Source organism: Poromitra crassiceps (genome assembly GCF_964638095.1).
Source record: "Poromitra crassiceps genome assembly, chromosome: 2".
Classification (NCBI taxonomy): domain Eukaryota; kingdom Metazoa; phylum Chordata; class Actinopteri; order Beryciformes; family Melamphaidae; genus Poromitra; species Poromitra crassiceps.
The window spans coordinates 24,061,519-24,085,669 of record NC_139624.1 but is presented as its reverse complement, the minus strand read 5'-3'; the positions used below and the strand labels follow the sequence as shown (position 1 = coordinate 24,085,669).

The following is a 24,151-nucleotide window of genomic DNA, read 5'->3' as shown; positions in this document are numbered from 1 at the left end:
TCGTCGAAACTTCAGTGAGCAGCCGGAGGGACAGGGCGTACAGGAATGTCTGTAATTATACTTAAATTAAAAAGCAGGATTCAAAGTAATTACATTTGATGAAGTAAAACATTAAGAGAGCGTATAGATGCACATGGCTCTTTGGAATATGAGATGAGATGAATGACTCTTTGGAGAGAAACAGCCTTGCCAAAAATCCCCGGCGTGGAGAGAAGACAGATTTATTCCTGCCTTTTTTTCATGATCACCCTCAAGTTCCGCCCTGCGGCTCCCTGTGCTCCCTAATAATCTCTCTTCTTAAATAGGTTTGACTGTAGTTAACTCTGGTGTTTGACTGTAGTTAACTCTGGTGTTTGACTGTAGTTAACTCTGGTGTTTGACTGTAGTTAACTCTGGTGTTTGACTGTAGTTAACTCTGGTGTTTGACTGTAGTTAACTCTGGTGTTTGACTGTAGTTAACTCTGGTGTTTGACTGTAGTTAACTCTGGTGTTTGACTGTAGTTAACTCTGGTGTTTGACTGTAGTTAACTCTGGTGTTTGACTGTAGTTAACTCTGGTGTTTGACTGTAGTTAACTCTGGTGTTTGACTGTAGTTAACTCTGGTGTTTGACTGTAGTTAACTCTGGTGTTTGACTGTAGTTAACTCTGGTGTTTGACTGTAGTTAAGTCTGGTGTTTGACTGTAGTTAACTCTGGTGTTTGACTGTAGTTAACTCTGGTGTTTGACTGTAGTTAAGTCTGGTGTTTGACTGTAGTTAACTCTGGTGTTTGACTGTAGTTAACTCTGGTGTTTGACTGTAGTTAACTCTGGTGTTTGACTGTAGTTAACTCTGGTGTTTGACTGTAGTTAACTCTGGTGTTTGACTGTAGTTAACTCTGGTGTTTGACTGTAGTTAACTCTGGTGTTTGACTGTAGTTAACTCTGGTGTTTGACTGTAGTTAACTCTGGTGTTTGACTGTAGTTAACTCTGGTGTTTGACTGTAGTTAACTCTGGTGTTTGACTGTAGTTAAGTCTGGTGTTTTCTTGCGGTAAACACAGGCAGCAAGGTGAGAAGGTAACGAGCATCTAAGTCCCAAAAACACTATTTGATTGACATCCATTTGCCTCCCTCTTGTCATGTATCCACATGGCTGATCTAGTACTCATGCCTTCAGTGGAGAGGGAGGCAGCAGCTGATCTAGTACTCATGCCTTCAGTGGAGAGGGAGGCAGCAGCTGAGGTTGTACAGAATATAAAAGACATTGGCAGGTCAAATCCTTTAGATTGTGTAAGGCGATATTTAGACCTGAGGGCGATAAGGACTTTTCTTTTCAAGGACAGATTATTTCAAAATTACAGGCCAATAATTCATAGAGATGTTTACATATAGCAGTCTTGCAAGTCCTCAAATGCAAATTAGATTCCAGTCATGCTGCTCAGTACACATCGGAATGAATCATTAACACTTAACATAAACTCTAAGCAATCTTGAAATCCTCTGCATTTCTGCTTAATCGCCTACGCGGAGAGTGATCAGAAAATATATCAAACTCGGCCCAGCAATTTTAAAAGCGCACAATTAAGGCTCAAAACTGGATCTTCTGGCGAGCAAAATTCAAACTCTTTTAACTCATTCTCCGCCATTGCGTTATTTCAGAATCAATCAACGCTTCCCCGCCGTTACGATAGTTAGCGCTCTTGGCCACCTTTGAAGTGATTACCATACTCGTCTAGTCCTCTGCAAGCCAGAGTTCACATGGGCTCTTGGCAGTCACTCATCAACACGGAATGATTTCTTTCACAATGAACTGGTAAACGCACACCAATCGCAGCTCGTGTCAGTTAGATCAGTCATCCGCTTTGTAAACCCTCATATAGTGTACATTTCAGCCGTCAAATATGCTCCCACAGACCTCCACACATGGAGCACCAGGAAGCACCAGGAAGCACCAGACCTCCACACATGGAGCACCAGGAAGCACCAGCTTCTCATAGAGAAGATGAGTGTGACCCGCCCCGGTGTGCTCCACGCCCACTTTGCTGCTACAAAAAGGCAGTTTTCTCAGCTTTCTGGTGGGAGATGCAGGGTGTCAGTGAAAACAACCCACATTCATGTGTCCAGAACGGAAGAACGGAGGAACAAACTCTTTTCCCCCCATGAAAGTAGAGGCTTTGTTCTGTCTTTTGGGATATTCTGTGTTTAAATAGTCATATAGAAGAAAATATTCTGTGGGTCGTGGAAAATCACTGAAAATGCTCACAAACCCTGGTGGTGGCTAGTGACTTTTTATTTTCAACTCTGGCGGCGAATGAGTTAAGGACCTATTTTATAAATCCAAGGACTTTCAAGTAGACCCAGACCCGTGGTAACCCTGTAGTAAGGAGTGTGTGTGTGTGTGTGTGTGGCTGGTGGATGGACAAGGGTGTGATGGTGGTGGGGCTTACACCATCACCCAGCTCGGCTTCAGGGGTCCCCCTGAGAACTGCACGTGGGGCTCTGGTCCTAAAGCGTCAGGCTCCTCCTCCCCCTCCGAAGCCTCCTCTGTGTCCGTCTCGATGCTCAGCAGCACCTATGGGTGACAGAAGACATGCTGTCAGCAGCAGCACCTATGGGTGACAGAAGACATGTCAGCAGCACCTATGGGTGACAGAAGACGTGATGTCAGCAGCACCTATGGGTGACAGAAGACATGCTGTCAGCAGCACCTATGGGTGATAGAAGACATGTCAGCAGCAGCACCTACGGGTGACAGAATACATGCTGTCAGCAGCAGCACCTACGGGTGACAGAAGACATGTCAGCAGCACCTATGGGTGACAGAAGACATGTCAGCAGCACCTATGGGTGACAGAAGACATGCTGTCAGAAGCAGCACCTACGGGTGACAGAAGACATGTCAGCAGCACCTATGGGTGACAGAATACATGCTGTCAGAAGCAGCACCTACGGGTGACAGAAGACATGTCAGCAGCACCTATGGGTGACAGAAGACATGTCAGCAGCACCTATGGGTGACAGAAGACATGTCAGCAGCACCTATGGGTGACAGAAGACATGTCAGCAGCAGCACCTATGGGTGACAGAAGACATGTCAGCAGCAGCACCTACGGGTGACAGAAGACATGTCAGCAGCACCTACGGGTGACAGAAGTCATGTCAGCAGCACCTATGGGTGACAGAAGACATGTCAGCAGCAGCACCTATGGGTGACAGAAGACATGATGTCAGCAGCAGCACCTATGGGTGACGGAAGACGTGATGTCAGCAGCACCTATGGGTGACAGAAGACATGTCAGCAGCAGCACCTACGGGTGACAGAAGACATGATGTCAGCAGCAGCACCTACGGGTGACAGAAGACATGATGTCAGCAGCACCTATGGGTGACAGAAGACATGATGTCAGCAGCAGCACCTATGGGTGACAGAAGACATGTCAGCAGCACCCATGGGTGACAGAAGACATGCTGTCAGCAGCACCTAGGGGTGACAGAAGACATGTCAGCAGCACCCATGGGTGACAGAAGACATGATGTCAGCAGCACCTATGGGTGACAGAAGACATGCTGTCAGCAGCAGCACCTACGGGTGACAGAAGACATGATGTCAGCAGCAGCACCTACGGGTGACAGAAGACATGATGTCAGCAGCACCTATGGGTGACAGAAGACATGATGTCAGCAGCAGCACCTACGGGTGACAGAAGACATGATGTCAGCAGCAGCACCTATGGGTGACAGAAGACATGTCAGCAGCACCTATGGGTGACAGAAGACATGCTGTCAGCAGCACCTATGGGTGACAGAAGACATGATGTCAGCAGCACCTATGGGTGACAGAAGACATGCTGTCAGCAGCATAGACATATATAAGGCTAGATGGCTTAAGGCGGAGTCACCAGCGTCGTTGAAGCGCCGCCATCTTGCTACGGCAGGCTTTCTGGTACGTTCTCTGGTAGCTGTTGGAGGGTGCACAGACAAAAATACTCATAACTTGCTGAAATCTTGACGGATTTACAAACGGTTTGGTTTATTACAAGCATATTCCGTTCCCGAGATATGGCAACAACAAAACAAAAAACACAAAAAACACTATATTTTTGATGGGCTCCAAATTACACCAAAATTATACCGAAGCATCTATGCCATGAGAGGGATTCAGGCACAAAGTTTCATGCAGTTTCATCCATTTCCCTAGGAGTTATGATCATCTGATGTGATAATACTAACCCAACAACAGATGCTCATAGCTCCTAGCAAAATGGATGAAACTGCATGAAACTAGGTGCGTGAATTCATCTCATGATGATGATGCTTCAGTTTAAGTTTGGTGTAATTTGGAGCCAAAAATAATAATAAAATGTTAGCGTTTTTTTAACCCATAGATATATATAAAGCTGTGGTGCCGTAGCAAGATGGCCACCATGCGACGACGTCGCTCTCCATTGACCGGCAGCGCGGGTAAGCCATCTAGCCTTATATATGTCTATGGTCAGCAGCACCTATGGGTGATAGAAGACATGTCAGCAGCAGCACCTACGGGTGACAGAATACATGCTGTCAGCAGCAGCACCTACGGGTGACAGAAGACATGTCAGCAGCACCTATGGGTGACAGAAGACATGTCAGCAGCACCTATGGGTGACAGAAGACATGCTGTCAGAAGCAGCACCTACGGGTGACAGAAGACATGTCAGCAGCACCTATGGGTGACAGAATACATGCTGTCAGAAGCAGCACCTACGGGTGACAGAAGACATGTCAGCAGCACCTATGGGTGACAGAAGACATGTCAGCAGCACCTATGGGTGACAGAAGACATGCTGTCAGCAGCACCTATGGGTGACAGAAGACATGATGTCAGCAGCACCTATGGGTGACAGAAGACATGATGTCAGCAGCACCTATGGGTGACAGAAGACATGCTGTCAGCAGCACCTATGGGTGACAGAAGACATGATGTCAGCAGCACCTATGGGTGACAGAAGACATGATGTCAGCAGCACCTATGGGTGACAGAAGACATGATGTCAGCAGCACCTATGGGTGACAGAAGACATGATGTCAGCAGCACCTATGGGTGACAGAAGACATGATGTCAGCAGCACCTATGGGTGACAGAAGACGTGTGAGTGGATTGACAGACACCCAGATAAAACGCGGGGGCGGCGGCAGCACGCTGCTTATGAGTCATCTGCAGCTATTGCGTGGTCGGCTTCTGCATTCCCCAACGCCAATCTGGAAAGTCTCCCAGTTCTTCCCGGGCCTGGAACTAACGCACTCTCCCTCCAGCAGCCATTCCTAAGTCCCACCCCAAAGGGGGGAAAATCACACAACTGTTAAGTAGGCCTATAACATTTATCATGTGTTGCTGCCTCCTGTCAGGGGTCAAAAGATATGGGGTGTTTTTATTAGCTGTGACCTGCAGCTTTAAGTCACTCTGTCGGTCGGTCGGTCGGTCAGTCGACAAAAAATTCACCACACTTTAGCGGGTACAGTTTTCACCCTAGGAGCCTGAAATTTGACATGGAGGTCAAGTGTGCGTGTGTGTATTCATGACAATTAGCTAAAAGGGGGGCGGTGGGGGCAAATCTTGAAATGCAGGGTGGCAGGGGCAGGAAGCTGAAATTTGGCATGGAGGTCAAGTGTGTGTGTGTGTGTGTGTGTGTGTGTGTGTGTTCATGCCAATTGGCTAAAAGGGGGAGGGAAGGGATTTCGAAATGCAGGGTGGCAGAGGCAGAGTAGGGTGGGCTGCCTCTACCATACTGCATTTCAGAAATTCGCACATGTGATCGCAGCTATTCTCACACTTGTTTAGAGACTGAAAGCTGTAGCCAGTAGCCAATATGTTGTAATACAAGAAGCAGAGGGGGGTTAATTACCACTGCCAATCCCCATGATATAACAGGCAGCATTGTGACGAGAGTTTTGAACTCCTAGTCCTAATCAATGCCCCTCCCTCTCTCTCTCTCTCTCTCTCTCTCTCGTCCTCCTCCACTCTGCTTTCCATAACATCAGTGCGTGGAAATGAGTCCGAAATGTCAGACATATTCCCGCCATGAAGGGATGATTTGTGGACGTCTGGCAGACGGCCAGGGAGGGAGGGAGAGACAATGGCCGTCACTTACAGCCTTTCACCCTAAAAGTGTGTTCAATCTTTCCTGAGAAAGAAGGAAAGAACATGGGCCCCCGTGTGGAGGAGGAGGCGATTATCACGACTCCCATCAAATCACAACCACACGTCTGTTCAACTGTGTCCAGAGAAAGCGACGCTTTAAACCAAGACACACAGCAGAAGTCAGCAGAAGACTCCACCATGAAACACGCAGGTCGTTCACAATTCACTAACACTGTAATCCAAGTGGCTGCATGAGAGCTATGGACAGCGCATGATGCAAATGAGCACAACGGAACAATGTAGGGGGTTGAATACTTTGTAGGGCAACTGTGACTAATGACAACGAATGTCCAATGAATGTCGTTTTTGTCTGTCGACGCCTCAAATGGCCTTGCAATCAGCATGTAATGCACTTCAAGTGTTGCACCATTTAAAATGCACACAATTCCAAAAGCTGCAGTCGTCACTGAAACAAAATGACATGCAGTCCATTTCCCCCAGAGATCCATTACGAGAGGTTGCACAAGGACTCGTATTTGCCAAGAAAATAAAGAGAAGTCAGATGCTGCAACAACAGTGGAGGGAAAAAACCTAGAAGGAATGATACAAGTTCACATGCTGAGAATACCTCAACTGAGACGGAAGAACGACGAGAAGAGAGAGGCATGATGACATATCGCATCGGACCAATATGACATTTCTGCCGATACCACAGGCTGATATCATCCAAGCCGGTTTTGTTTGAAAGAAAATGAATGCAAATATGGCACGTTTTACATAACCTTAGATGAGGTACTGTACTTTTCTTATTTTGCCCAGTGAATGTGTTCATTTTGAAAAGCACAGGAGAGACTTGATGTTCTCTGAAATTGGGTGTGAAAAATGTGAGCATATATCAGCAATCAACCCAAAGAGTTGGAAGATATCGACAGAACAGATATCGGCAAAAAAAATCTAATATCATGCATCCCTATCTGAAAGTGCCTGAGTCAGTCTTTCTTGGACAGAACACTCATCTGGGCCTGTTTCCCATTACAAAGTAGAGTGTGAGTGTGTGTGTGTGTGTGTGTGTGTGTGTGTGTGTGTGTGTGTGCGTCCCCACCCGGTTCTCTACCCCCAAAACAACAGGTGCAGTTGACACCCAGCGTGACCGTGTGAAGACACCAGCCGTCAGCACCCTTGTTTGCCACATTAAAGTGCTCTTCTCTCCATCTGAACGCTGAGATACTCCAGTCTCACGTTCTTATGTGTGTCCCTCAGGTCTCACGTCCTTATGTGTCCCCCTCAGGTCTCACGTCCTTATGTGTCCCCCAGGTCTCACGTCCTTATGTGTCCCCCTCAGGTCTCACGTTCTTATGTGTGTCCCTCAGGTCTCACGTCCTTATGTGTCCCCCTCAGGTCTCACGTCCTTATGTGTGTCCCCCAGGTCTCACGTCCTTATGTGTCCCCCTCAGGTCTCACGTCCTTATGTGTCCCCCAGGTCTCACGTCCTTATGTGTCCCCCTCAGGTCTCACGTCCTTATGTGTGTCCCTCAGGTCTCACGTCCTTATGTGTCCCCCTCAGGTCTCACGTCCTTATGTGTCCCCCAGGTCTCACGTCCTTATGTGTCCCCCTCAGGTCTCACGTCCTTATGTGTCCCCCAGGTCTCACGTCCTTATGTGTCCCCCTCAGGTCTCACGTCCTTATGTGTGTCCCCCAGGTCTCACGTCCTTATGTGTCCCCCTCAGGTCTCACGTCCTTATGTGTCCCCCAGGTCTCACGTCCTTATGTGTCCCCCTCAGGTCTCACGTCCTTATGTGTGTCCCTCAGGTCTCACGTCCTTATGTGTCCCCCTCAGGTCTCTATGAGCTTGTTCAATGAACTGCGCTCTTTCAGCACGTTCATGGACAACACTGCACTGGCTCTTACCCGGGACTCGTCATCGGTGACCCAGGGCAGTGAGTCGGCCTCCTTCACAACGCTGTCGCAGGAGTCGTCCAGGCTCTTCATCGTCTTGTACTTCCTCATCATAAGGCTGTCCACCACCCAGAACATGATGGACTACCAGAGGAGAGACAGACTGGTTAGACTCATTCATAGACTTAGCTGCTCAGAAATGTCCATATCTGTGTCAATTTGTGAAAGTCCGACTCACGTTGACGATGAAGGGTACGATGAGCATGACCAGCACGAGCTCTAGCTGAGGGTTAGCGATGTAGCTCAGTAACACCTCCTGTAACTAGAACACAAGCAAGGAAACATACAAAAACACACAATTGATTATTGGCCAGGCAACTTTGATATATTGATCAATATCACACTGGTTGTGGAGTGGGAAAGCCTTAACCTAAATTGATTCTGATGCAATACGTTGAGCAGATTCTATACAAAATGTGTGACTACTAGAGATGTCGACCATTAACCGTTTAACATTAATAATTTTAACTGATTTATACTATCAGTTAAAAAAAACGTAAACTTTTTTCCCTGTTTGACGGAGCGGCTGCTGAGGAACTGCTGCTGACAGAAGTACAGAAGTACAGAGCCTCTATTTAAAAATTCTTACTAACAGTAATACTAATATTTATAATAGCGGCTTCTTGTCTCAGCCTCTTCCCCTCTTCTCAAAGAGCGTGGTGACATTATTACAACAGAGGAACGAGGGTCTCACAGAAACACAGAGCTTTCTGGACCACAATCCCCCTCCAAGCGATTGCCTTCAGATTTTTTGGAAGCGCATCTGTTGCTATAGCAAGGGCTAATGAGAATATCAATAAACAAATGCAATCCCAAATGTCCTGCAAGCAAATTATTCCATGTTTCCATTAGAATCAAAAGGCAAGTCCTTTTTTCTTCTACGACCTTTTATCTTCCAGTTGTTTGTTTCTCTTTCTAGTCTCAATGACTTGCGTCTCTCAATGTTGCTGGAACAAACAGAACAGAGCAAAAATAGAACAGAGAAAAAAGAACGTGAGAAGACAGTTAAAACCCACACATTAGCGGTTGCCTTTTCATCTTGTCTGGTTAACGTGATTTTACTTTTTTTACCACGGTCAGCGTAGCTGCAGCGTGTTCTACACACGGCAAATTCAGGTGAATCTGGGCGAACGGATACTGAGGGACGGTAAGGTTACTGGTGATGTGCTTCAACACATGGCCTCTAGAGGGTGGCATTGACTAAGTCTTGACAGTACGCAGCCAGCAGTTGCGGAGGCTCGCGCCTGACGCGACGTCGTCATATTTGGCGCACGCTCACTCGCGCCTGGCCTGGCTCACTACGGCGACCATAAAATCAGAGAGGACTGCGCCCTAGGTTGCAACACTGACGGTGGGCTTGTACAGGATCTGTGCTTGTTTTATCTGCCCCCGCCCCTTTTCTCCCCAATTGTAGGCTACTTGGCCAATACTCCCTGCTACCTCTGCCGATCTGGGGAGAGTTGTAGACTAGAATGTGCTTCCTCCGATACATGTGCAGTCGCCAGCCACTTCTTTTCACCTGACAGTTTCACCGGCAAGACATGGGAGGATCATGCTATTCCCCCCAGTTCTCTAACGCTGCACTACCCGGGCACCCCTTCGTCTGGTTGACATGATGAGCATCAATTTTGGATAAAAAAAAATAGTCACAATAAGTATCTTCTCCTGATTCACGCTCGACCCAGCAGCCTAGACTGGATGTCTGTGTCTGCCTCCGATCTTTCCCAGGAATTTTTAGACAGTGTGTGAATGGTATTTTAAACTAGGAAGCTTGAATATCCCGTTTCCCACGGGACATGGACGCAGCATGAAGCAGTGGTGCAGTATTCTTACATTGGACCAGCCGGGGATGAGCAGCACCAGGCTGACCACGCCTTTCTCCAGCACCATGATCAGCAGATAGATGCCACACTGACCCAGCCACGCCGCTGCCTGGGGCGGGTCACCTGGAGGGTGAGAGGGCCACTCATCAAGTCCATGAAGTGGAGAGTCAAATCTTAAGTGACCGAAACGTCAATGTTTATATGCTGGTCTCTAAGCCAAGGCTGGAAGGAACAAGCTACATTTACTCCTTACTGAACTTGGATAGCTTTTTTTGTATACTCTACTCGTACCCCTTTTTCAGGGCCGGTCCGGAGCTGGTGCGTAATCTCGAACCAGTTCTTTGTTACATATTCCGCATTCCAGTTGCACTGGGAACTAGGAATTTCCCAGTTCAAAGGTCGGGATTTTCCTACTCCAAAACTCTGGAACCTCACCAACCCCGACCTCAAAATCCAAGATGTTAGCTCTGCATCAACAGTAGTGAAAGCTGTAGTAATAGAGAGCCAAAGTGAAACGTCACTTCCTGCTTTCTCCCTGTACCAGTGCTGCAAAAAATATGAATGGCGGTGGACGGAGAATAAGGTTACTGTTTTGATCCCGTTTGAATTGTGCCACGGGGTGCCAACGCTAATTTTGTCAATTTAAAACATAACTTTGCATGTCAAGAAAGTCACAGTTTGTCGTCAAACTGAAACGTAGACGTTAGTTTCGTATAAAAACTACATACCTCGTGGAAGCTCGTGGCATGTCACCGGTCTTCAGCTTTGCCGGTAGAGACAGTGACGTCACTTAAAGGAACACTCCGCCCATTTTCAAACAGCTTTGTATCATTAGAACATCAGTAGTATATCAGAAAACTGTAAACTGTTTTGAAGTCTGTCATTTAATTTGACAGTTATTGAGTGTTAAAGTGTGGACCAGTGACATCACTGGTCCACACTAACTCAAATTAATAACTCATTAACTCAAATCAACTCTCAATAACTGTCAAACTATTCATCATTCATCTAGTTTGACAGTTATTGAGAGTTGATTTGAGTTAATGAGTTATTAATTTGAGTTAGTGTGGACCAGTGATGTCACTGGTCCACACTTTAACACTCAATAACTGTCAAATTAAATGACAGACTTCAAAACCGTTTACAGTTTTCTGATATACTACTGATGTTCTAATGATACAAAGCTGGTTGAAATGGGCGGAGTGTTCCTTTAAGCAACAGTGTATGTACCGTAGTCTTTCTGATTTATAACTTATAGTGCAATAGTTTGGCGACAAACTGCAACTTTCTTGACATGCAAAGTTACGTTTTAAATTGACAAAATTAACTTTGGGCCCCCGTGGCACAATTCAAACGGGATCCAAAAAGTAACCTTATTCTCCGTCCACCGCCATTCATATTTTTCGCAGCGCTGGTACAGGGAGAAAGCAGGAAGTGACATTTCACTTTGGCTCTCTATACACTGTTTATTAGCACTTCTGTCTTATTTGTGTCTCAGAGGTATTCACTGGAAACAGAGAGAGCAAATCAAATATGAATCAAGTATTCTGTGAGTTACAAAAAACACTAGAGGAAATCCAGAACACAGCCATGATAACAAGCTGCTGCAAGTGAGTGAAGAAGGTGGACTCCACAGTGGACTTGTCAGGCTTTGGTCAGTTGTGTCGGTGAAAACTTCCATTAGAGACAAGGGAAGAAATACAGTGGAATGAGTGAGTGCTATAATTGCTGTGAGGCTAATCCCTCTCTTTGGCTGTTGGGAATGTTTTCCAGACTCGACGGCAACTGGAGACACTGACTCGCCTCTCCATCTGCCTCCGGTGGGTCGACAGCGGCCTCCGGTGGTGGACGCCACAACTGCCTGTCAGTGTCTGTCATTTGCCTGATGCTGGCTGCCTTCAAGTGCTCCCTGTAAACTCCTACTTCCAAGTTTGAATATTGGTTGCCAGACCTTCTTAAAACATAAATTTCAAGGACTTTTAGGACTTTGAGGACTTTCCAGGCCCAATTCCCTTTCAAGGACCCAACACACCATAGTTTGAGACACAGAACAAGGTTATACCGTAATTACTGTTAGAACATTGACAATTTTTATAATGGGAACTAGCAGGCTTTACAAAGGTTCACAGACAACAATTAAAAAGAAAGAGGCTTGAATGTGTGAACACTCTCTCTACTGTGCTGTTTTACATGTTAAAGTAAAAAAAGTAAAAGAACTCCAATGTCTAGTAATGTACACAATACATTAATTCAACCACTTTCAGTCACCCATGTCTATTTTCAAATACTTTCAAGGCCTTGATTTTTCCCTGCCTCAAATTCACAAACTTTCAAGGATTTCAAGGACCCATGGGAACGCTGAAGACAATTTGTCAGGCATTTGAGTGCTTTTGGTGGGGGGAGAATACGAAAATGGAGGCTGTAACAAAAGTAGCTATTGGATGGTTGTTTTGCAGAGACTCTGAGCAGAAGCAGGTTTTCCCAACTCACCGTATTCTCCAAAGGTAAGTAACGTCCACTGCTTGTGCTCCACCAGCTTGGACACCACCATGACCCCCAGGCAGATGACCAGCATTCCCAGCGTGGCGTCCAGCAGGAAGTTCATCAGATACCTGTGGTTAAAAAGACGAGGCGATAATGATCAGGGTTCCCACATCTTCTTATACATAAATTTCAAGGACTTTTCAAGGACCTTCCAGGACCAATTCCCTCAAATTCAAGTTGTTCTTTTGTTGTTGTTCTATAATGAGAACTAGCAGGCTTTACAGAAGCTCACAGACCTCAATTTCTATTATTGCACAAAATATAGAACTTGAATTTCTATGGTCTCAGTGAGGTCGTCCTATTGGTCGAGCCTGAACATATGGTCTCAGTGAGGTCGTCCTATTGGTGGAGCCTGAACACAACTCGTTTGTCCAGGTTGTGACTTACAGGGAACATGGGTCCTGTTCGGTGAGCGTGGATAGGAAGACGTTGGCAAAGTGGATGAACAGAGCACCGATGGCCTGCTTTGACGTGTCGTAAAACCTGCAAAACACAAGAGTGAACTTTGTTAAAACTAGGATTTAGGGGTGGACAATAAATCAATATTACTATACGTCGTAATAAAATGTGCCTTAATAATTATATATTTTTTAATACATTTCCAATATTTTCAATATACATTATTATACAGCATCAGTCACTGATTCGGAGTCAGTGTAATGCGTTCGACTTGGCACAATCGTTTTTCAGACATGTTTGTAATGGCAGACATCCGTTGCGACATGAATGGGCATTCTTGTCCGTTTTTCCAATGGCCTTTATAGTGTTAACAATTGACTAATATCGTAATAATTATCGTATCAACTGACATGAAGAAGTATATATCGTCATATAGATTTTGGCCATAGCATCCAGCCCCACTGGGTTCAACCAATTTGATTTCACTGTAACATTTCTACAGACTTTACCTACTTTTACAAACTTTCTCATGTCACAGACGTGCTTATATTAAACCACAGACCACCAATTCATAAGACTTTGTCATAAGGAACTCCATCTGAGAGGATTTTTGCAGTTGAATAGTTAGTCAGTTAGTTGAATAAGCGTGTATATACTAGGGGTGGGGGAAAAAATCGATTCACCTAAGTATCGCGATTTTTAATGTCACGATTTTTTGGATTGATCTTTTATTCCAGAATCGATAATCGCAAATTAAAAAAAATTTTTTTTTTTTTTTTGGGTGCTTGCAGTCAGGCCACTCACTGAACAGCAGGCTAGGCGCCGCCTACTGGTTTACTAGTGGTTTTATTACTTTATTAGTTAGTCTGAAGTAATAATTACACTTCAGGGTTAAAGTGGGTGCATCTCATTGTAAAATTGGACTTCAAACGGCCCAAATCTGGCTTCAAACGGCCCAAATTTCACGCGCGTTGGCCCATATCGGCCTGGCCTGCTTGGTATCTAATGCCCGGCCTGAATTATGATCCCAGTCCGCCCCTGTTTTTAACTATATCGCCCAGCCCTACTCATGATATATAATATACAGTCTCTAGTGTATGATTCAACTTTTCCCATGTTCTAATCTAGTGTAAAAAAGCAAACAAACTGAAAAAAGAAAAGAAAAAAATAAACAAAAATCGCAATAAATCGTAATATCGAATCGCAATAATCGTAGAATCGCAATACTTAAGAATCGCAATATAAATCGAATCGGCACCCAAGAATCGTGATAGTATCGAATCGGGAGATAAGTGAATCGCCACAGCCCTAGTATATACCGTATCATTTAGATTAAATGAAACTTTAATTAGGATTTGGAGTGATAACAATTGTCTAAATTCCCATTCCAAATACTAGGAATAACATCTAGAACAGAAAAGAAACATTTCTGACCAGATCCTCCATGGTCGTCTGATCCCTACAGGCTCCCGGAACCTTTTCACTGCACAAACGACAACAACAAAAAAGAAAAGAAAAGTCAGTCAATTGATAACAACACCACCAGATTTCCATTAGCCTGGGGGGAAACATTAAATCTTGTACAATGTATTTGAGTGGGTGCAAACAGTATGACCTCCACAGTAAAAGGCTCATGCATCCTGGGCTGCAGGGTGGAAGGGAGCTGGGACAGATGAACACAGAGGAGAGGACCACACGTGGTGGTCCTTGACACGGCAGGATGGGCTCAGGGCGAACTGGCTCACAGGCGCCCACTGTTTCTCCTGCCTCACCGTCTCACAAGGTCAGACAATGTGACTCGCCATGTGAGAACAGGAGCCAGGATTCCCAGATCTTTTCCATCTCTAAACTCCATGATTTTTCCAGACCTTGATTTCTTTTCTTCTTTTCAGATTTTTCTCACATTTGCTCCCCAATTGTACTGAATTCACCCTGCTGTCCTGCTGCTCCACCCGCTCTGCTAATCTGGGGAGAGTTGTAGACTAGCACATGCTTCCTCTGATACATGTGCCACTTCTTTCCCTCTGACAGCGAGGAGTTTCACCGGCAGGACGTAGCGCGTGGGAGGATCACGTTATTCACCCCAGTTCCACTCCCCCTCGAACGGGCGCTCCGACTGACCAGAAGAAGCGCTAGTGCAGCGACCAGGACACATACCCCACCGGCTTCCAACCCGCAGACACGGCCAATTGTGTCAGTAGGAACGTCTGACCAAGCCGGAAGTAACGCTCCCGGGAATTGAACTCGGGCGTCCGCGGTGGTAGTATTGTTAAAATTGTATTTGGCAATATATATAATATTTCTACGGTATTCCTATATAATATTCCTCTAGTAATCCTATGATATTCCTATAGTACCGTATTCCTTCCTATATTCCTATAGTAATCCTATAGTATTCATATATTTCTATAGTATTCCTATAATATTCATATAGAACTCATATATATAGTACTACATATAGTTTCTAAAGATCCCCCCCCCTCCCCTACGCAAAAAATACAAAATAAAAATAAAGTGTAATTCAACAGTGGATTTCATATGCATATAGGCAAAACACTGCAGGGGGTTCTTAGCAAAATTAGGAATAATTAATCAATAATCATTATAATGTAATTCATGTAAGAAACTATCCCCATTCCCCACTGAGTGACAATTTGAATAGGTTTCACAAGGATAAATCAATAATAAAGCAACAACAGTAAAATGATGTAGTTTGAGTCTGTATCTCAAAAATGTTTCAGTCAAAATAAATGCGTCCCAACCCAGCAAACATTTTCACGTATAACGACCGTCTGCTGCACGTCAAACCACTACATCTAGTCAGGGTCTAATTCTATATTCTGAATGGAAATCTTAGCAACGTAATTCCTCTACTTCCCCACAACGTGTCCAGATTCAACGATTTTTGCTACATCGAAAGACAAAAGATCACACCTCATGGGGGATTCGATCCTGCAGCGCCCGCTTCGCAGTCCTGCGTCTTATCCATTAGGCCACGGAATTAGTTACAAATGCTACGGATTTGGTCATATATAGAGATACTTAACATTGAGCACTTCGCATTTTGACGGTCCCTACTGGAAGTTGCATTGATAGGCTAGCTGCCTCGCTAATTCTGTTTCATGATTTCAACCAGCGATGAGACAGGTATATTTATATCATTTACGATAATGTAACCAACGTGACTTTAGCAGACAGCATCACATCCAAAACCCACAACACTGCGTTTAGTTACGGCAAGAGAAATGGGACAATACCACAGGATTCAGGAAGTTTGTGATAAATACAAGCCCATAGCAAGAGACACTTGCACTTATATGACATAAACGTGTTTTCATATTAAAAAAAGAAAAGGGTGTTCAATAAAAGTCGTCATTGCAGGTGGAGTGCATGACTATCTGATCACACAACAGGTAAATTGTCAATCAAATGTCATTTTATTCAACAAAAACACAAAAGACACCTACATGTGGTGTTTTCAAAGCAATATGAGATCAATATTTTTTGTTTTGAAGTGACAGTCTAAACGTTACTTTGGAGGAACGTGGAGAGAAGGTCAGACTTAGATGGTAGATGCCAAACCACAATTCTATCGTCTGGTGACGTCGCGGTCAAGACGATGTTTGCTGGGAATCCACAAACCCCTCCATACTCTGTGATAAACAGGACACATTGTGTTTTGCCGTTTTTCATTGTTGAACTGGAAAATGTCAATGTTATTATTTCTGAATGTATGCTTTGACAACAAAAGCAGATTCTGCCTTGGAGCCATAGTGTTTCTCTACCCGAAGTGAACAAGGGCCAATTGATTGCTAAGTAACTGGTGATTCTGACAGCTGACTTGGAGAATGTTGTGTATCTCAGCAGTAGCCGTATAGGAGCCACTATTCTCTAATATTGAGTTGGTCAGTAGGTCATGTTGCAACACATTTTTACACACCCTCCACAGTTTCTTTTGTTTTGTTTCCATGAATGTTCCATGATAACACTGACTTGATCCAGCTGTCAGGTGTGTTGGTTCTTGGCCAATGGAAAATGATGCCTCCATCTACATGTGATTCTAAATTATAATCCAATTCTAAAAGGGGACTTGGACCCAAACATTTGGCCCACTGAGACTGAATTAGATGTGATTTATTTATTTTTTTGACTGAGACTGCTCACTTTGTCCGTTTCCCTCCCTACAGGTTAAATCCATTGCCATTGAAATACAAATATGCCACACGTACATTGAAATGACATATATAAGCAAAGACATGCACGCCCAATGCAATCTATGCTGTTCTTGTGTGTTGGGTGTGAGCGGATTTAAAAGGCCAGGTCCGCCATATTGTGATCTCCATCAGCTCCCAGCAAGCACGGACGAACCCGGACGAATCGAGAGAGCCCAATAGACCCTTCTCACGGGGGCCATTTTGTGTCGAAAAGGCAGGGTAAACACAGGTGCAAGCAAAACACTAATGAGGGTTTCCAATTTCCATGATTGGAAGTTGGAAACCCTCATTAGTGTGTTGCTTGCACCTGTGTTTATTCTGCCTTTTCGACCCAAAATGGGCCCCGTGAAAGGGGTCTATAGGGGCCAGCTCAAGTCATATCATGACGAGTCAGAACTGGTTCAGAGTAGCCTATCACTGTATCACTATCCAACTAACTTCACTCTCCACTGAAATATCCATGATAACTAAATGGTTGCAATCAATGGTCTGGTCTTATCCCAAATCTCACTGATCAGCAGCAGCACTTGTGGAACAATCTGCGCTGATTAACAAGCTGTTTACGAGGAGATCAATTTGCGGGGGAATCCTGCATTATCTCACTTGCATATCTTGTTGCCAGTCTAGATTGTTTTGGGCAAAACAAAACAAAACACAGCGAAGCGTAAACTACATTTCGAAGTTGGAAGTTGGAATGAATGCAGCATGTTGGGCGGGGTTCATGCGTTTTGAAATTCTGCTTCTGCTTACACACATTGTTATTAGACGGTCACACTGTGATGTCCGATCCACAAAGACTTGACGCTCACGTTTTAAATAAGAAACACGTTTGTGCTGTCTGTGGTGTGCAGGAGCGCTGGGTAAACAACGTTATTCATAGCTTTCAAGGGGCGTTACGTGCTGCCGGGAACGCCCACCTGGCGGTCAAAAAAAAAACTTGTTCATTCCACTGCCGCCGAGTCACTAGTTTCTCACGCTGTGTTTGTTCAGCCAAAACGCCGGATACCTGTTGTGCTATCGGTTGCACTAACCGACGAGGAGACACGCCTGGCTTGTGCTTTTACAGAATGCCGTCGGAGAAAGAAAACTCAGACAGGAGGAGGTTGTGGATTTGTGCGATTAGTCGTGGTTCAGTCGCTGGGGAGGGCAAATGGCTACCATCAAAGTACACACGTCTTTGCGGCCAACATTTCATCAAAGGTAAGCTCAAGTAACGTTTAACGGGGTATTTTAATCATTATTGTAACGTTACTTGAGCTTACCTTTGAGGAAATGTTGGCCGCAAAGACGTGTGTACAAACGGCTGAACAAACACTGCGTGAGAAACTAGTCGACTTGGCTGGCAGCGAATGAACAAGTTTGTTTTTTGACCGCCAGGTGGGCGTTCCCGGCAGCACGTAACGCCCCTTGAAAGCTATGAATAGGCTGGAGAGACACTTGTACAATTTGAGGGGAACCCTCAATGATTCTTCGAGATTACGGTTTGAATGAAATGACCTTTTGTTTTTTAAACTATCCCGACTGTGATACACACTGTAAAAAGAACAAGTAAAAGGGATCCATGTTTTGAAACGGTATATTACTGTACTTCAACGTGCCACTCATTACTCCAGCGTGTGTAGTGTAGTGGTAGAGTAGTGACATTACACCAGCCTGTGTAGTGTAGTGTAGTGGTAGAGTAGTGACATTACACCAGCCTGTGTAGTGTAGTGTAGTGGTAGAGTAGTGACATTACACCAGCCTGTGTAGTGTAGTGTAGTGGTAGAGTAGTGACATTACACCAGCGTGTGTAGTGTAGTGTAGTGGTAGAGTAGTGACATTACACCAGCCTGTGTAGTGTAGTGTAGTGGTAGAGTAGTGACATTACACCAGCCTGTGTAGTGTAGTGTAGTGGTAGAGTAGTGACATTACACCAGCGTGTGTAGTGTAGTGTAGTGGTAGAGTAGTGACATTACACCAGCGTGTGTAGTGTAGTGTAGTGGTAGAGTAGTGACATTACACCAGCGTGTGTAGTGTAGAGTAGTGAGCTGATAAGCTGGAGATCCCGGGTTCAAATCCCAGTTGGGGCATTATGAAAATGTAGTATAAAAATGGTTAATCTGGACATAATGATGTATACAGCTGCTGAATACACTCTTGTGTACATAGCAGAATAACTGAATATGCCCATTCATGCTAACATCATATTTCGACGTCGACGTCTAAATCATCCCCATATCTAAATCATCCCCATATCTAAATCATCCCCATATCTAAATCATCCCCATATCTAAATCATCCCCATATCTAAATCATCCCCATATCGGCTGTGATTTGGCCACGTCCTGGACGGCACCACAATGTCATCATGATGTAATTTTGCTTGCTGGGCTGAGTCCATGCCTTGGAGCAGAGCAGTGCCCTCCACTCTCTCTCTCTCTCTCTATCAAAGTGTCTGTTAATATTTACACCACATTATTTCCTGTGCAGCAGCACAATAATAGCCCTCCGCACACAGTGGCGGTATGCCAAGTCCCATCCTAGTCTGTAGTACAATGCATCTCTCCCTCTCGCAATCTTTCTTTAGACTGAGTGCTCTTCCTCAAAGCTATTTGGGGGAATTTCCTTCCATTGATGCGCATTTATGCCTTGCCCTCGCGTCATTTTTAGACAGACAGACAGTAGATCTGCAGCAGCTACTCCAGCTCTTCTAATGCAAGCTTTATATTCAGCAACAGTTTTCCTGACAACTGACAAATTCTCATGTTAGCCAACAGGCTTTTGGAGCAAACATTGGGAAACTGTGTGACGGCACTCCAGCTTCTCTATGTTATTTGTTTATTTTCGTTTTAGCTCTGCCCTTTCTGGAGCTTTGCTATTGGAGGACATCCTCGCTCTAGCGACAGACTGAAGACTTCTCATATTTGGTGCCATTAGCTACTGAGCCGCCTACGGGCATTTGCATTATACACACGCTCACCTTGCCCCTTTAGGTCGGCATCTGCCGGACGGCGGAGCCTATATAAGTGGCATGAGGCCCGTTGTTCTTCTCCCATTTTCTTCACGACAGTGAAGAGACAGGACTTCTACAACTCTGCAATGAGCCAGAACGAAGATCAGCGGAGCGGCGGCGGCCCGGCAGCCACCCCAGCGGCGCCCGGCCGAAGTTGGTTCACGGCCGCTTCCCTCCGGGTGCCCGGACTTGTCAACAGTGCCGCTCGGGCTAGACGACATGCATCACATCTGCTTGGCCTGCCTTGGGGCTGGCCACGCGCTCTGCGGCCGGGTCGCTTGTGCCTATTGCCCAGAGCTCAGCCTGGAGGAACTCCACCGGCGTGTTGAGGGTTTCTCCCGGCTCGATGATGATTCAGCGTTAGCAGCACCGTTGCCTCTCCTCGATGATCCCACAGCGGCTGCTGTAGGTGAAGATGACGACGGCTCCATGTCTCCCGCGTCCTCCTGTGCTCCTCCTTCCCCCCGAGGGGAGCTTGGGCCTCAGCGGGGTTCCACGGGGCGAGGGGGCCCTGCACCATCCCATGCAACGGTTACAGCCACCGTTCCCAGCCAGGGCTCTGATTTCAGATCTCCCTGATATCATCGCTGATATCCAGCCCTCCTTGTGGTTGGGTCACTCCGACATCGCCCCCAACAGTTCGCAAAACGCTGCTATACGGCCCCATCTCCCCACATCAGGGTTATTTGGGCCGAAACGGCAAAATGTGATGTCCTCCATCCAGCAAGCCACTGAGGAAGGAGAGAGGCTGCGCACGCTGGTAACCTGGGGAAGGCAGCCCACTTCCACCCATAGGGCCCAGGCAGAGAGACGGAGGAGAAGCCGAAACCAGCCTCCGGCACCGGCAGCGACAGCGTCACCACCATCCTCCAGCCGCTCAAGGAGGCCAGCCAATCCCCAGCCTCCGCCGGCAGAGGCAGACCACAACGCCGCCAGAGAAAGCTGGCCTGCACCTGGTCCAACCCCCCCCCCCCCCCCGCCAAGCAGGGCAATTGGGCCTGACGGGACGCCGGGAACACGGACTCTTCCGCTGTGAAAAAGACCCAAAGGCTCTTTTCATTGCCACTCAAATCACTAGCCGCTTTCACACTGGCCTAGAAAGCCGCAAAATGCACGGAAAATGAGATCCGCCTCCGATGTGAAAGTTGTGAAAGCGGGTTGGTGCGTAATTGTTGTACGCCTTTCGTTCCGCCAGTGGACCTAGTCACAGCGCCGGGTTACCCTGCAACCCGCCTCCACCTGAAAGCGTCGGAGCGCAACACGGAAAAGAGGTGCGAATGCAGATAATTCATAAAACAAATACAGGGGAAACCACCTAATTCAGCAAGAAAGTCATAAGTGAAAGTAAAAAAACAGTAGCCTGTACAGTCATGACTGCAGGGGCGCCAGGAGGAATGCTCCGTGCCTGTAAGTAGGTTAGGCTTTATGCTCAAACGATGTTGACATTAGTAGGTAAAATTAAGGATATAATAATAAGCTTCAGAGGACGTGTCTGTGGCGAGTTGGTCTGAGGATGTTCCCTCTGGAGACCAGCTCCAGAGCTGCACTCTGTCTGGCTAGCCAGTTGTGCATACCGGTAGGCTATAAATGCACATGACTACTATAACATTAGTAGTTTTTGTAAGGGAACGCTATTCCCCCGACGAACGTTATGTAGACTGCAGCTGTTTGATATGCGGGCGTCGTCTTTCGGAGCAGACGCTAATTAGGCTACTTCATGGGAATAATTTGCTTTACAAAAAGCTGGGACCAAAAGATAAGAATGAGCCTTGTGCCTAATAGGCTATGATGGTGCATCTGTGATCCATAAAGTTGATCAGATGAATATTGAAAGCCTTGTTAACATGCTGCATGTGGACACTTTCGTGTTTTATCAGTTTGATCCCGATGTTTGGTTGTTGAATGAATTCGTTCATCATACAGTAGCCTAGGCTACACTGACCTATGAAAATATTCATTTGGGCTACTAGAGGAGCTGGGTGGAAATGCCTCCGCTCGCCTTTCAATCCGGGAGGGGTGGCTGTCACCTGAAAGCACACCCCAGGATGGGAATGTGGCGGTGCTGCTTGGCTGTGTGTGAAAGCAATTTCTGTGGCGAGGCTCCGGCTTTGCGGGCCTTCTGAACTGCAATTTTGCGCGATCTGTGTGTGAAAGCGGCTACTTAAAGAGCTTCCTTTTCACAGTTCTTCCTTGGCGCGAAGATGCGCTGTCAGAGCTGGATGGCTGATATCGCAGCACCTGTGGGGGTGGCCGCTGAATGGAACGTTTGGAGAGCTCCACACGTAGTGCGCACAATTCAAAATGCCAAAAGGTACCGCTTTCCAACGATGGTGTAGTAGAGAAAAGTAGATAGAACCCACTTCATGTTCTCTCTCATCCATCCTTTCCTATCTATAATCTCTGGCAGATAGGAATCTAGCCACAGAAACCATCAAAGGTTATGCAGCGGCACTCTCATCCTGCCATGAAGGTTATGGAGACAGAACCGTTTTCTCTCATAGCCTTCTTAAGCGTTTCCTGAAAGGGTTAAGACAATAGACAGGATATCTCTCAAAATGCTCTCTTTGAAAACAGTCCTCCTCTTGGCTCTCACAAGGATTTAGGTTTATAGGCTACTTAATTTATTTAGGCTAGCTCCTGTTTGAAGAAAATGGTGAAAATAGAAATCTGTGCTCAGTAGGTTACATGATAGAAGAGGAAACACACATCAACTCTGTAAACTATGTTTTAGTAATCATGACTGTTATTATTGTTACTGTGCAGAAATATTATATGTGATGAATATACTGTAATTAATACCAGATTCATTTAATTTATGTTACTTTATTTCATTTTGAATCTTTGGCAACCATCAGGGACAAATGTACATCCTGCCAATTAAGCTCCATCAATTGAATTGGGGGGGAGAGAGAGAGAGAGAGAGAGAGAGAGAGAGAGAGAGAGAGAGAGAGAGAGAGAGAGAGAGAGAGAGAGAGGATAGACATCTAGGTTCCTCAGGGCCCAGGCTTTCCTGATTATTGTCTGATCACAACAAGTCACGAGTGTTGCTGAGAAAACAAATACTTACGTGACAGCTTTAATATCAGGAAGTTTATTAAGAAAGGGCTAAATTAAGAATTTCAGAATAATAATCAAATCTCGCCTAGGGCACCAATTATATCAAAATAACAAAAGTCAACAAATCGCCACGTGTAGCCTACTAGGGTGGTCCTTTAAATAAGTTTGGATGCTTTATGTTTTTTGATATACTGGTCAACACCACTAATGCAAGAAGCCTTTCTTATTAAAATGTTTTAAGAAGAGTCGCAGGTTGTGTGTGATGATCATACTCACGCATCAGCGTACTGAAGGCGACAATAGCCAGGAGCCCCTGGATCAACACGCCAAACCTGTCCGTGAGAGTTCCGCTATCGCAGCCCTGGGGGTTCGCTTTGCTAATAATATCAGACATATTTGTAATTTCAAAGGCTGCATTTTTGACTAATCTTTTCACCAGAAAGATCCCGTTGTACCCGTACATGTCCATGGTGATAAGTTTAAAAACAACAGCCGTGCGAGACAAAAGAAAGGGGGGGGGAGACTCCCTCCGTTGGCAAAAAAATGATTTTTGCCTTGGCTGTTTGGGGAAAACAGCCCCTGCGCTCCAGGCTTGTGAAACCAGCGACAACGTGAAGTCTTCGCTCACTGTTCAGAGTCGCTGGTGTTGCATCTCGTCGTTGAAAAGTAAATTGGGGGCTCAATCTTCCGAATCACATCCATGTTTTGGTTTTGACAAGAAAAACACGCGTCAAGCTGCCTAAACGCCAAATAGTCTATAACTTCCGGTAAGAATTTTCAAAATAAAACGGCTTTGTCTGATGCTTTTCATGAAATACAGTAGGCATATGAGGGCCTAAAGTGAACGTCACTTCCTGCTTTTCTCTGGGTACCACCAACGTGTGAAAAAAAAATACTGTTGTGATGTAATTATTCAGTATTTTCTCCTATTCTCACCCACTTTCATGTCACCACTTTAGGCAGGAATGTATTACCAAACGGGCCTACTGGGCCCAGGCCCAGCTAGGGGCCCAAGAGCTCAGGGGGCCCATAACACACCAACTGAGGTGCCCTTGAGCAAGGCCCTTAA

The 24,151-nt window shown here is 45.7% G+C and overlaps 1 protein-coding gene across 1 annotated transcript; it reads right to left on the bottom strand.

Moving 5' to 3' along the window:
- Positions 1-1,854: 1,854 nt before the first annotated feature.
- On the bottom strand, positions 1,855-23,551 carry tmem110l (transmembrane protein 110, like; the record flags this gene model as incomplete). The annotated part of the gene is made up of 8 exons (XM_083657762.1): positions 1,855-2,550; positions 8,006-8,137; positions 8,232-8,315; positions 9,887-9,999; positions 12,367-12,488; positions 12,808-12,903; positions 14,254-14,302; positions 23,359-23,551. The coding sequence occupies 8 exons, from the start codon at positions 23,549-23,551 to the stop codon at positions 2,422-2,424; spliced, it is 918 nt and encodes a 305-aa protein (XP_083513888.1). The 3' UTR covers positions 1,855-2,421.
- Between the last annotated feature and the right edge of the window lie 600 nt (positions 23,552-24,151).